We start from the raw sequence: 15,582 nt of genomic DNA, 5'->3' as shown, positions 1-15,582 counted from the left end.
TTTGGCATCTCGTTGGAACTTAGAAGAATTTGGGGGGGGGGGGGGTGGAATCTCATTGAAACCTACCGAATGTTGAAAGGACTAGATAAGGTGGATGTGGAGAGGATGTTTCCTTTGGTGGGGGGTAGCCATAACTAGAGGGCACAGCCTCAAAATTGAGGGGCAACCTTTTAGAACAGAGGTAAGTATTAGCCAGAGAATAGTGAATCTGTGTAATGCTCTGCCACAGACTGCGGTGGAGGCCAAGTCTGTGGGTGGAAGTTGAAAGTTTCCTGATCGGTCAGAGCATCAAAGGATATGGCGAGAAGGTAGGTATATGGGGTTGAGTGGGATCTGGGATCAGCCATGATGGAATAGTGTAGCAGACTTGATAGGCTGAATGGCCTAATTCTGCTCCTATGTCTTAATGGTCTTGTAGTATGATGGAGGGTTAAGTGGGACACATCGGGACTGAGTAACAAATTATGTATTTAAATGAAATACCGATCAAATTAGAACACTGCCAAATCTACTACAGTACTATAAAACTGTATTAATTCCTAATAGCTATCAACAGAAGAATTCATCCAGTGTATGCTGCCAGGTTCTTTTGATTGACTGTAAATAGATATTTTGATCCCAAAGGAAATTGCAATGTCACAGTAGCATTTCAAGTGCACAGATATATACAAATATTAGGAGAGAAGTAATAAAGAATAAAAAATAAGTTACTTCAAGCAGTCTAACAGGAGGAGGTCATCACTTCCCTAGCTATAGATTGACTCATTATAGAGCCTAATAGCTGAGGGTAAGGATGACCTCATATAGCGCTCTTTGGAGCAGCACAATTGTCTTAGTCTATTACTAAAAGTGCTCCTCTGTTCAGCCAAGGTGGTGTGCAGAGGGTGAGAAACATTTTCCAGAATTGCCACATTTTGTGTAGGGTCCTTTGTTCTACAACAGCTTCCAGTGTGCCCAGTTTGACTCCTATTAATGGAGCTATTGCCCCAGCACACCATCGCAAAGACGATAATACTGGCAACAACGGATTGGTAGAACATGTGAAGGAGAAGCCTGCATGCTCCAAAGGATCTCAATTGTCTCAGGAAGTAGAGGTGACTTTGGCCCTTCTTGTACTCAGCCTTTGGTGCTGTACTCAATTCTATCATCCAGGTGCACCCCCAGATACTTATAGGTCCTCACCACATCCACATCCTCACCATCAATGAATAAAATCAGCGTAGAATAGTGCAATCATTTCATTTTCACTTTTGGCAGTTTTTTTCTGGCATCTCCAAGCTGGAATCCTCAGTGTCTAACTGCTTGTTTTTTGCCAACTATCAACAAAAATCACTTTTTTGAAGACAAACACACGCAAATAATGCTATTTAAAAACTGTTCATTCTAAGCACTGTGTAGTGTCTTAACAGTCACACAAGTACACGACTGGCACGAGTTAGAAACTTTGGCAACCGTTTCCTGTTCCAAATAAGCGGCTGCCCTGATTAAGCAATGGCTCAATTAATTGGAATCCACTGTACAATAAACACACATTCCCAGTCACTCCGTAGTTACAAACAGCAAATTATTACTAAATTGAAAAAGTTAATACCCAACTAGGATAGCTTATATTGAGATAGGGCTTTTATATTTTTCTCTAGTTTCCATTCGGTTGTCAATTTTTTGGTGGGAAGAAATATTGAATAAGATGTATTTTTTTAAATTTAAAACTCTTAGTTGGAATATTTTGTCATTAATATTTCTGAATGATCTCAAGGTGTACAAGTTCAATGTTAGTGGGTACACATAACAAGATTTTGATGGACTTCACTTGGACATAAATGGATGTAAGTTAATGAAGGATCCTGTGAAAGCAACATTTCTGCGTTACATCTGTCACAAATACGGCTTATATTAGGAAAAATATGCACCAATTTATCTTTGGACATATAAGACCTGTGTACTATCTTAAACTGAATTAAGATATGGCGTGTGCAGATAGATGTTTTACTTCATTGATTGTCTGAAAGTGAGTATTGAAGTTCTACTTCCCAGATGCCTTGAACCCTATTATTAGGCGACATGCGAGCATTCATTAACTGTTTATAAATGATAGCTATTAATCGTTTGTGAAAAGGTTTAAGCTGAAAAATAGCATAAGCCAAATTTAAAGAGCAGGCCAAGGGGTAATTCGGTAAAAAATCACGTAAAAAATTCCTAACCTGTAAATATCTGAAAAAATCTGTATTAGAGATATCTTATTTATCCATTAACTGTGAAAAGGACATTAAACAGTCCTGTAAAAACAAATCTGAAAAAGTTTTTATACCCTTAATTTTCCATGTTAAAAAAGCCTTATCCAAAGTTGATGGTTTAAAAATGAAATTAGAATAAATATTACTAGAAAGTAGAAAATCATTTAATTCAAAAAATCTAATAAACTGAAACCAAATTTTTAAAGTATGTTTAACAATAGGGTTGAGAGCTTGTCTACCTATTCTGGAGAGCGAAAACGAAAGAGGAGCTCCTAATAAAGAAGCTAACAAAAACCCCATTACTAAATTTTCCTCCAACTGTAACCATGAAGGGTGATCTTGGTCATCTATATCATAAGTCCAAAAAGTAATATAATGAATATTAATTGCCTAATAATAAAATCTAAAGTTTGGTAGAACCAGTCCTCCATCTTACTTTTGGTTTTTGCAATAAAAGTTTATTCACTCTAGAGCTTTTGTTATTCCAAACATAAGACAAAATCAGAGAATCTATTTTATCAAAAAATGTTTTTGGAACAAAAGAGGGAACTGCTTGAAATATATATAAAAATTTCAGTAGTATAACCATTTTTATAGCATTTATTCGACCTATCAATGACATCGACATAGGTGACCTTTTAGAAAGCGCCTGTTGAGTACTGTAGATTTCGCACTACAGAGCGCACCTGATTAAAAGCCGCTGGCTCTAATTTTAGAAAGAAAATCAATTTTGTACTTGTACAAGCCGCACCGGATTTTAGGCCGCAGGTGTCCCACGTTGTAATATGAGATATTTACACAGAAAGATACTACACGTGAGGATTTTTTAACTTTTAATTAAATCCATATGGTAACATAAACAAATACATATTGCAAATGCTTTTTTTCGAACCGTGCCTCTAACACGGCTACTTTTAAATATACATACGTATCGGTAACACACAAATTACGTTGCGTATACTTTTTTACTGAACAGTGCACGAACAACATTCCAATATCTCCTTAGGACTGGTAAAAAAATATATATACTGCAGCCTACCAGGAAAAGTTATTGATCGCCTTTAACTTAAAAGCAGCGTTTTCGATCGGGTCTAATGCCGCTCCCCCCCACCTTCCCGTTTATCGCAAACCGGTATTTCCCACAAGACGCAGCGAAACCGGATGTGACGTCATAGTATCCCGGGATGTAGTACTTCTAACTTTAACTAGAAAATACTAACAAATGAATTACTAAGCGAAAATATTATAAACTAAATAACTGCCATAAAGGCAGCACAATGCTTTTCTTCGAGTGTTTTCCATGTTGATGAGGGTGAGTACAAATGACTGATTTACAATAATTTAATTGTGAAAGTGCGCTTGATTTATCGTACAATTTCATTGGACCTCTGTGAACTACTCATCAATTTTATTGGTCTACTGTTACGAGGCAAAATGTTTTTGGCGGCATGAAAAAAAATCATGCATTAGCCGCACCGTAGTAAAGGCCGCAGTTCAAAGCTGTTCAAAATGTGGGGAAAAAGTAGCGGCTTATAATCCGACATCTACGGTATATTCAACTAAAGGGGAGAAATTATGCCTATATAGGTCTTTAAACTTTTTAGTAATTTTGATACCAAGGTAAGTGAAATGGTTTTTGGCAATATTAAAAGGTATTTGATCATAATAATCAGAATAATTATTAATAGGAAATAATTCACTTTTATTTAAATTAAGTTTATATCCAGAAAAATACCAAATTCCATAAATATAGATAACATAAAAGGAATAGATTTCCTAGGATTTGAAATGTAAACTAATAAATCATCCACGTATAATGAAACCTTATGTAATTTATCCCCTCTCTTAATACCCTGCACAGAATTAGAATCCCTAAGAGCAATAGCAAGTGGTTCTAAAGCCAAATTAAATAATAAAGGACTAAGGGGACAGCCCTGACGGGTACCTCTATATAATCTAAAATAAGGAGACTTTTGATTATTAGTTATAACCGCAGCTACCGGGGCATGATAAATCATTTATCGTTTGATCGTTTGAGATAACATTAGGCAAGATATTCTCAAGCCTATTTGCTAGAATCTTAGAGAGGATTTTAAAATCTACATTCAATAAAGAAATGGGTCTGTAGGATACACATTCCAGTGGGTCTTTTCCTTTTTTTGGAATCAATGAAATTAGTGCCTCATAAAAAGTTTTAGGAAGGTTCCCAGAGGATGTAGAATCAGTAAACGTTTGATGAAGATGTGGTATAAGCATTTCATGAAAAGTCTTGTAAAATTCTGCCGTATAACCATCAGGTCCCGGAGCTTTACCTAATTGCATAGAGGATATAGCCTTGGCTATCTCCTCTTGTTTAATAGGTGCATCTAACATATCAATATCTTGAATTGAAATTTGAGGTATGTTTAGCCTTTGCAAAAATCTATTCATAATAATAGTGCTATCAGAGAATTCAGATTTATAAAGATTAGAATAGAAGTCCATAAGTATCTTATTAATTTCATAAGGATTTCTGTTTCTGTTCTATCTGGTCGACGAATTTTTAAAATCTGTCTTCTGACCATCCCAGCCTTTAACTGACCCGCTAAAAGCTTAGCAGATTTTTCCCTATGTATATAAAATAAACTTTTAGATTTAAAAATTTGCTGTTCAATGGGAAAGGTCAGAAGCAAATCATACTGTGATTGAAGTATGACCCTTTCTGTATATAGGTCTTCAGTAGGTTTAACCGAATACGCTTTATCTGTTTAATTTTATTGATAAGCACTGACAATTCCGCTTTAGTTTTCTTTCTCAAAGCTGCTGAATATGAGATTATCTGCCCTCTAAGAAAAGATTTCAACGTGTCCCATATAACCAGATTTGACATTCCTTCAGTTGTGTTAAATTCAAAAACTATAGAAATTTGCTCCTTAATAAAATTAACAAAAGCTGGATCCTGTAACAATACGGGATTCAGTCTACACTGTGACATTTTCAAAAATCTTGGATCATTTATATTGGATCATTTTTCTCAATAAATTAACAAGTATAATGTTTTTGTGTTATATATTTAATTGGATTCTCTTTATCTAGTTTTAGGACCTGTGAAATTCTGATCATGTTTTAGGCCATATTTATGCAGAAATGGAGAAAATTCTATCAGGGTGACAAACTTTCTAGCACCACTGTACATCACTGAGATTTGTTTTCTTGTGGGCATACACAGTAAATCCAAGAAACTAAATAGAATCAATCAATGAAAGACCACACCTAACAGGATTGACAAACAACCAATGTGCAAAAGACAACAAATTGTGCAAATATGAAAGAGAAAAACAATGATAAAATGAATTGTTTTGTTCAGGTTGTACAAGTGCCCAAGTTAGACAACTCAGCCCCTTGAGATTATGGTTGATCTGATTTCAGTCTTAGCTCTGCATTCTGGCCCCTGGTAACTTTGCTTTTCCTGCCTAACCAAGTATCTATCCATATCATTTTTAAAAAAAGATTCAAGGCCTATCTGCACTCTGCCTTTTGAGGAAGACAGTATCAAAAAACTGTTGTCCTCCGAAGAAAATATTTTAATTTTATTTTATTTTAGAAATACAGCACAGAACAGGCCCACCTGACCAAATGGGCTGTACTGCCCAGCAACCTGTCTATTTAACACTAGTCTAATCACAGAACAATTTGCAGTGACGAGTTAACCTACTAACTAGTACACCTTTGGACTGTGGGAGGAAACCGGAGTACCTGGAGGAAACCCATGAGGTTCATGGGAAGGACGTACAAACTTCTTACAGAGGGCACTAGAATTGAACTCCGAACTCCAGTGCCCGAGTTGTAATAGCATGTACTAACCAGTACGTTACCATGGTGCCTCTTGTCTTATTTTAACTGGGGACTCACTTATTAAATTGTGACCCCTAGTTTTAGATTCTCCTGCAGGACAAAACATCCTCTCTTCAAGAGTCCTCCTAATCTTGTGTGTATCAATTAAGTCTTCCAAACTCCAGCTGAATCAGCCTAGCTTGTTTCTGAAAACAACTTGCACATTCCAGCTATTAGTCCAGGAAACCACCTCTGACCTGCTTCTAGATTCTTCATTCATTCTTCAGTCATTCTTCAGTATTTGAATTAAAGGAGAATAAAATGATTGTTACTCTGCATCTGATGCAGCATACAGGAAAACACTAAGCTTAAAGAATCTAATTTTTAAAAAATACAAAAAAACCACAATAAATAAAAAAATAAAAGCAATCCATTAAAACAAAATGTACAATTGACTTATATACATTGTCTGAACGTATGTACATAAAGTGACGCTAGGTAGTTAATATGTAGTGGTGGTGGGGTGAGTTCATGGGTGGAGATGACAGCTTGGGAAAAGTAACTGTTTTTGAGTCTAGTGGTCCTGGTGTGGATGTTGCGTAGCATTTTTTGTGCTGGCAGTGGGATAAACAGTCCACGAGCAGTGTGGGTAGGATCCTTCATGATGTTACTGCCCTTTTTGCATAATATTGCAAGACTGATGAAGGGTCTCAGCCTGAAACATTGGCTCTATTCCTTGTCATGGATGCTGCTTGACCCACTGTGTTCCTCCAGCATTTTGTGTTTGTGTTACTCTGGATTTCCAGCAGCTGCAGAATCTCTTGTGTTTACATAGTGTAGACAGTTCTGTAGAAGCCATCTTCTGTTGCAATTCTTATCTGTCCTCACTATCTTAGGTGTGAATTTGTTTTTGTAATCTTGGTATAAGCATTGGAGAGAGATAGGAACAGACAAGTTAGGGAAACGTTTAATTGAAGTAAGGGAAAATATGAGGCTATCAGACAGGAACTGGAAGCATAAATTGGAAACAGATGTTCTCAGGGAAGCATATGGAAGAAATGTGGCAAGTGTTCAGGGGATATTTGCATGGGTTTCTGCATAGATACATTCCAATGATGGTAGGGCACAGGAACCATGGTGTACATGGCTGTTGTAAATCTAGTCAAGAAGAAAAGAAGAGCTTACAAAAGGTTCAAAAAGTTAGCTAATGATAGAGATCTAGAAGATTATAAGGCTAGCAGGAAAGAGTTTAAGAATGAAATTAGAAGAGTCAGAAGGGGACATGAGGAGGCCTTGGTGGACAGGATTAAGGAAAACTCCAAGGTATTGTACAGGTATGTGATGAGCTAGAGGATAAGATTTAAGAGAATAGGACCAATCAAGTGTGACAGTGGAAAAGTGTGTATGGAACCAGAGGAGATGGCAGAGGGACTTAATGAATACTTTGCTTCAGTATTCACTACTGAAAAGGATCTTGGCAATTGTAGGGATGACTTGCAACAGACTGAAAAGCTTGAGCATGTAGATATTAAGGAAGAGGATGTGCCGGAGCTTTTGGAAAGCATCAAGTTAGCTAAGTCAATGGGACTAGATGGGACGTACCCCAGGCTACTGTGGGAAGTGAGGGAGGAGATTGCTGAGCCCCTGGTGATGATCTTTGCATCAACAATGGGGATGGGCGAGGTTCCGGAGGATTGGAGGCTTGCAGATGTTGTTCCCTTATTCAAGAAAGGGAGTAGGAATAGCCCAGGAAATTATAGACCAGTGAGTCTTACTTCAGTGTTTGTAAAGTTGATGGAGAAGATCCTGACAGGCAGTATTTATGAACATTTTGAGAGGCATAATATGATTAAGAATAGTCAGCATGGCTTTGTCAAAGGCAGTTCGTGCCTTATGAGTCTGATTGAATTTTTTAAGGATGTGACTAAACACATTGATGAGGGTAGAGCCATAGATGTACTGTATATGGATTTTAGCAAGGCATTTGATAAGGTGCCCCATGCAAGGCTTACTGAGAAAGTAAGGAGGCATGGGATCCAAGGGGACACTACTTTGTGGATCCAGAACTGGCTTGCCCACAGAAGGCAAAGAGTGGTTGTCGGCGGGTCATACTCTGCATGGAGGTCGGTCACCAGTGGGGTGCCTCAGGGATCTATTCTGGGACCTCTATGTGATTTTTATAAATGACTTGGATGAGCTAGTAAATTTGCTGATGACACAAAGGTTGGGGTTGTTAATAGTGTGGAGGGCTGTCAGAGGTTACAGCGGGACATTGATAGGATGCAAAGCTGGGCTGAGAAGTGGAAGATGGAGTTCAACCTAGATAAGTGTGAAGTGGTTCATTTTGGTAGGTTGGATATGATGGCAGAATATAGTATTAATGGTAAGACTCTTGGATCTTGGGGTCTGAGTCTATAGGATGCTCAAAGCAGCTGCGCAGGTTGACTCTGTGGTTAAGAAGGCATACGATGGGATGAGTTTATCAATCACGATTTATCAATCGTGGGATTGAGTTTAAGAGCCGAGAGTTAATGTTGCAGCCATATCGGACCCTGGTCAGACCCCACTTGGAGTACCGTGCTCAGTTCTGGTCGCCTCACTACAGGAAGGACGTGGAAGCCATCGAAAGGGTGCAGTGAAGATTAACAAAGATGTTGCCTGGATAGGGGAGCATGCCTTATGAGAATAAGTTGAATGAACTCAGCCTTTTCTCCTTGGAGCGGTGGAGGATGAGAGGTGACCTGGTAGAGGTGTACAAGATAATGAGAGGCATTGATCGTGTGGATAGTCAGAGGCTTTTTCCCAGGGCTGAAATGGCTAGCACGAGAGGGCAGAGTTTTAAGGTGCCTGGAAGTAGGTACAGAGGAGATGTCAGGGGTAAGTGTTTTACGCGGTGAGTGTGTGGAATGGGCTGCCAGCGGTGGTGAAAACGATAGGGACCTTAAGAGACTCCTGGATGGATACATGGAGCTTAGAAAAATAGGGGGCTATGGGTAAGCCTAGTCGGTCATTCTAAGGTAAGGACATGTTCAGCACAGCTTTGTGAGCCGAAGGGCCTGAATTGTGCTGTAGGTTTTCTATGTTTCGATATCTGAGTAGTATGCTACAGAATATTTTAGTGGGGCAAAATATACATTTTACATTTTGGTTTAAATGGGCTCCCTAAAAGTGTAGAACTTGACAGCTTAAGTAACACTCTCTCCAGTGAAACCAGTTTTAAATTCATTTAGAAATTGTATAGTACCCAGAGTTCGTTTTGTTCCACGTTTCTGATTTACTCCATATTCATCTCAATATTATTGAGCTATTCTTCAGGAGTTTAGAACCAACTCTGATCCTTTATATTTGGAAAAGGTTTCAGTTTGGATTTCTGCTATGTGTTATGTGAATGGTAATGTTTAATTCTTAAGTTAGGGAAGGAATGAATAGAGCTAAACATGCTGCTTTAAAAAGTTCTGTAAATTCTTGGAATGCTCTAAGGTTACTGTATTTATGTTGCTTTTCTTTTAATTCATGGGATGTGGAGAATTCTGGCATCTGTTTAATTCATGTTGAAATCTCAAGTTTTTTTTTCCCTATTGCACATTTAAAAGAAAAGTACAAATAGAATATAGCTTTGGCTTTATGGATGTGAGGTGGAAGATGCATCTCTACCAAATGGAAGTAAGGCGCTTTTTCCCTCCACTGGCATGCAGGTCACCCTTGGAGAAGGTGTAGCTGTTTGATCAGGGTCATGTGAAGCCAAGGGAGCAGGTGGTGAATGGTCACATGAGCAGCTGGAGCATATCACACGTCCTGGTTATGGGACCAGTGATGCCAGGCAGACAATCTCTGAAGAGTATTGATAATGGCTGATAAAGACACTGCCCAGAAGGCAGTGGCAAACCATTTCTGTAGGGAAAAAATTGCAAAGAACAATCATGGTCATGGATAAGACCATGATTACCCACGTCAATACGACATGGCACAAGTAGATGAAGTTTAGCATGTAAAATGTACCTGAAACTTGAGTTCACTGAATTATTAGTACAGCAACATAACAGTTGCACTACAGTACACTCTCCACAAATTTTAGATTTTCAGCCTCTTCATTGAAACATTTATGATGAATGAAAGTTTCCAAGGAATAAATCATTGGTAGCTAACAAACAAAACTTAGAAAATATTTTTATTGAGCAACTAGCAAGCTAGTTCTAATAAAATCTGGGAGTTCTAAAATATAAAAATTTGCCCTCTACATGTTTATAGTTCAGTGTTTTCCTGTTAAATAATAATCCACTACTACAGTTGAGAAAGAAACTCAATTCTCATTTCAAGTTTACCTTTGCTTGTGATTGTTTGTTTTGGCTATTGACAGAAGCAGGTGGAATATAGGCTAAAGTGTTCTAATTGCTTGTTTTCCAGTGACTTCATAGTGCCAGACTACCTGAAACAGGAGCAAGAAGAAGCCCTCGCTCATTATGACATTGGAGACAGTGGTTTTGATAACAATTCAGCAGTGCAAATGCCTGTCATCTCACAGGTATCCTCCACACAGAACTGCGACAGCGCATTTCCCCTTGGGCACTTGGCTGGACTCATGAACAAAGATGATGAAATAATAGAAGAGCAGAAAACAAATGGTTCCGATGTAAATGGAATCCTTGGGGTAAGGGAAGATCTGCATAAGAGGGGTTCTCCAGAGGAAGGACCTCATATCCTTTATAGCTAAATTAAACCTGGTAGTTAAACTTCTGTTCTTTTGGAGAAAGTGCCTGGACCTGGGTCAAATGATTCTTGGAGCTTTTCTTCCAGACTCTGGACATTTATTTAAAATAGGTCAACATTACGTTATTTGTTTATCAAAGGTTTTGGACAAGTCCATGGGCCTTTAGTAAATTGCAAGCACATTAAACCACACATTTCTTAATTCACACAGCTGTCAAGGACTTTGCAAGAAGCTGTGGTACAACTTTTGAACAATATTTAGAGAACTATATCCTCTGACAGTGTTTTACTTTATACTTTAAAGCTGCCAATATTGGATGCCTTGTCACATTGGCATCTGGGAACATATTTTAGAATCAAAGTTTAAAATGCTGCATTGATGGATAACGATCTCATCATGTCATGAAAAATATCAGATGTTTAAATGCTCTCTGACAGAAATAATCTTATGACAGGTGAATTGAATATTCTCTTACAACTAAATTATGTTCACAGGGTAGAAAATTTCAAAATCTTTGCCAGATTATGGGATTTTGTTTTCAGCAAAAAAGTAACTTTGTACAATAAAAATCTTTTTATCAATAAGAATTCAAAGTTGGCATTGTAAATAGAAATACTAGTCTGGATATCTTTTCATGCACCCAAATTATGCCATGTTTCCTTCGATAAAGTCAAATGATCCTTAGTCACCTCGTAACACATACAAGGGAAAGAAAGAGTTTAAAGATATGAGTTATTTGTAGTTGCCTAGCTTTCTGAAGGCCCTTTTACTCTTGTGTTCCTGGTGGTGTTGTCACTGTTTATTCCAGTTCAGGAAAGCAGAACTATATTCAGCATAAGACAGTAAGACAATTGATGTCTTTTGAGTATAAGACTAATGTAGAATAGTTTCTTGGCCAAATGGACTAGAAATGATGCAGTGAACCTTGAGGGGTCAGTCAGAAGTTTGTTTTGGAGCCATTAAATATCTAATTCTGGGCTGTTGCCACCAAAGTGTGATCTTCTTGCATCGACGTGATTTAAAACTGGAAGTATCTGGACATTTTTCCAGTGCATATTTTACTATTAATCTGAAGTAAAAGTGAATGCATATCTTCTTCAGATATGTTTAGCTACTTTTTAGTCTCTTGTAACTTGTGGATGTACGTTGACATTGACACCACAGTTGGTGGCACGTTAGTGAAGAGTATATTCAGGGAGCTTGTTTGCCTTGGCTGTTGTTCAATCAGTAGTTTATTGCAGACTTTTCTAAAACAAGTTTTTTGTGCTAACAGATAACTCGTTTTAAGCTTAAATGTTCAGACTTAGATTTCTACAGCTGTTAAGTTTTTTAACAATCTACAAAATTTGCTGTTTTGTGAAGTGTTCACCTTTTTAAAGGTATTAATTAAAATTGTTGATCCTTTTGTTAACCTGTGCATAGGGTCATGTAATATTTTGACAATCTGAAGGCATGCTGTGATTGATTAAGGCATGTGTGTTTTAATTTTTTTTATTTTTAGTAATGTCTGTAGTCTTGGTATTCAGAATATTTAGAAAGTAGCATTCCTGAGGGGAAAAAAAAGCACAGTTAACATTGATGGTTTAGGCTTATTCAAATAAATGCATTTTGTTATACATTGTCCTGACCAGCAATACTGAAAATACCTGCCTGGGTAGCAGCCAGAATAACCTGTACTGCAATAAACTTAAAAGTATGCTGGAAATGTAGATGGAAGAGCCTCTACCCACTTACTAATATTTGGAGTCTGCCTGAGTATAAGTCTGATCCATGCATTGAATTCATTGTTTCAACTCCTGTTGTTAAAAGTGAATAGTTAATCCAGTTTTTGTGGAAGACAATTACTTGGTGGAAGGATTTTGTATACACAAAGTATCAAATACATTAATATTCTTTAAATGACTGTTCACCATCCCCCAACATTTTGATGATTTCTTCCTTAAGATAATAAAATTGAAGGGCTTTTATGCAATTTCAAATATACTCAATGCCTTGAATTTACTAAGGTCTCATTGCTATATGAATAAAATGCTAATAAGTGAGGGATGGGGCTGATGGGAATATCCTGAGATATGGAATAGGAGGAGACATTTCAGCTCATTGAGTCTGTTGTGTGGAAATATGAAACTAAGTAGACCTGCCACGTACAAGAGATGGGTCTTGCACAATAGTGGATTCACACCATAATATCTGGGTAACCAGCACTGTAACAGTACTGTGTAGTGTTATTTAAATTTGAAAATACCAAATATTATTCTCTGTGTAGAGGCTTTTTAGTTTTGACTGCCAGTATCTTTCTTGCAAGTCTAGCAGAAACTTACTGCAAATGGACAGCAGGATACCTTGTCCATTATGTTAATTGGTTAACTTCTGTACACTGCAGGAGCAATGTAATTGGTAAACCTTTTCCTAGTTGTGATATAGTTTCCTACAGTAGTTAAAGGAAAACAAAATTACATTTACCCTTAAATAAATCAAAAAGCACTTCAAGTAGACATAAAGGAGCCAGTTGCCTAAGTAGGAACATGGTAGCAACAATAGATAGTTGTTAAACTAAGTTGCTATATTGTGTTACATTTATTAATGGTTTATAATTATTTTCCATTATTATTATTATAATGTTTTTATTCCACCAGTGTGGGTGAATGGTTAAATCAACTGTAAATGTTGACCACTATTCAAAACTCAAAAGTAAATTGTTGGTACATTCAGTGATGCTGCAGTAACTGTCCTGTACGTTTATGTGGGCATGGCTGAAGTTAACCATTATTATATGTGTATCAGTAGTACTAAATGCTGACGTGGTTCCTTTGTCCTGTACTCAAAATGTGCATCTTTTAATTGTGTTTATATTATTTTTGCATTCTTTGAAAGTGCAGCACTTTGACACTCTACATTTTGGTGATCTTAAATTCGTGTTCCCATCACTGCCGTTACCTATTTCAAGGACAATAAAGCTGAGCCTTCAGTGTCCCTGTTGCGGTCACCTGCTTGTAAATACTGTATAGTCTGAATGATTTGGAAATATTGTTAATCTGTTGAGCAAAAGATATCGGATGGAATTTTTGATAGTATGATTGCCAGTAAATTGGAATTTTTTTTTGTTTGTATCCTTGTTTTTCACCAGCATGGCCCCATAACAGGAGAATATTGTAAAACATAGCAAAATGAAAACCACACTGCAAAGCTCTGGCTGTGGTTTACTTTATTTATCCTGTTGTGGAGTTTGTCAGTCTATCTCCGTGTGGGTGTGTGAGTGTGCGTGTGCTCGTGCGTGAGTGTGTGTGTGTCTGTATATAAATAGGGAAAAGTTCACATATTCTATTTTCATGCTCATGATGGTCACAAGAGGCAAGTAGCATTGTATAAAGTTTGATAAAAATAATACTGCAGTTGATAATCTGTGTGGAAATTATAAATAAAGCTCTTTACCATTATTTACTGCAAACTGTGTTTCTGTAGAAATTTTTTTTACAGAGTGGTGGATGCATGGAACATCCTTCCAGGGGTGGTGGTAGACACAGATACATTGGGGGCATTTAAGAAACTCTTAGATTGATCTTAAAATAGGTTAACAGGTCACAATAGACAGTAGGTGCAGAAGTAGACCATTCGGCCCTTCGAGCCTGCACCGCCATTTTGAGATCATGGCTGATCAACTACTATCAATACCCGGTTCCTGCCTTGTCCCCATATCCCTTGATTCCCCTATCCATAAGATACCTATCTAGCTCCTTCTTGAAAGCGTCCAGAGAATTGGCCTCCACTACCTTCCGAGGCAGTGCATTCCAGACCCCCACAACTCTCTGGGAGGAGAAGTTTTTCCTTAACTCTGTCCTAAATGACCTACCCCTTATTCTCAAACCATGCCCTCTGGTACTGGACTCTCCCAGCATCTGGAACATATTTCCTGCCTCTATCTTGTCCAATCCCTTAATAATCTTATATGTTTCAATCAGATCCCCTCTCAATCTCCTTAATTCCAGCGTGTACAAGCCCAGTCTCTCTAACCTCTCTGCGTAAGACAGTCCAGACATTGTGAGCAGAATGGCCTGTGCTGTGCTATAATATTCCACAATACAATATAAATAAAATAGTGATCAAGGTTGCTATTTTAAATTTATTTGAATTGAAAATGTACAGTACTGTGCAGAAGTCTTAGCCACCCTAGATTGTTAATATGTTTCAGATGGCACGGCCTCCACAGAGCCCTGATCCTCAACAGCATCGAGGCTGCCTGTGATTACCTGGAGAGACAGAAGTAAGCAAGACGGCAAAGTCTGCAGAAGAATTGCTGCAAATTCTCCAAGATGCTTGGAACAACCTACTAGCTGATTTTCTCATGAAACTGCACAATTGTGTACCTAAGAGAATTGATGCAGTTTTAAAGGCAAAGCATGGTCACACCAAATATTGATTTAGTTTTTCTTATTGTTTACTGCCCTTTATATCTTTTTTGGTATTTGGAAACTTTTCATTTCATTACTTCTGAAAGTATCCTCGCTTTACAGACAGCACACACAAAATGCTGGAAGAACTCAGCAGGCCAGGCAGCATCAATTTTTTTCTCTAGTCCTGATGAAGGGCCTCTGCCTAAAATGTCAACTGTACTCTTTTCCATAGAGGCTGCCTGGCCTGCTGAGTTCTTCCAGCATTTTGTGTGTGTTGTTTGGATTTCCAGCATCTGCAGATTCTCTCTTGTTTGTGATTCACTTTACAGGATTGTTTTTACATGTGCCTAAGACTTGCACAGTATTGTAATGATAAAGAAAGGTTTGTAATTTTTTTGTTAACGTCTATGCAATGTGTGGCACTTGAGCATTTCTA

At 37.7% G+C, this 15,582-nt stretch overlaps 1 protein-coding gene across 2 annotated transcripts in view; it reads left to right on the top strand.

The window, feature by feature from the left end:
• The window catches only part of LOC140716750 (zinc finger and BTB domain-containing protein 44-like), a 35,558-nt gene extending 21,364 nt beyond the window's left edge, over positions 1-14,194 (top strand). For both annotated transcript variants that reach the window (XM_073029574.1, XM_073029575.1), the window contains exon 6: positions 10,452-14,194. In XM_073029574.1, the coding sequence (XP_072885675.1) occupies positions 10,452-10,758 (307 nt within the window). In that variant the 3' untranslated portion in view covers positions 10,759-14,194. The remainder of the gene's footprint in view (positions 1-10,451) is intronic.
• Positions 14,195-15,582: the final 1,388 nt, after the last annotated feature.

This window comes from Hemitrygon akajei, chromosome 26 (assembly GCF_048418815.1).
Source record: "Hemitrygon akajei chromosome 26, sHemAka1.3, whole genome shotgun sequence".
NCBI lineage: Eukaryota > Metazoa > Chordata > Chondrichthyes > Myliobatiformes > Dasyatidae > Hemitrygon > Hemitrygon akajei.
This window is presented reverse-complemented; position numbering and strand designations above follow the sequence as displayed.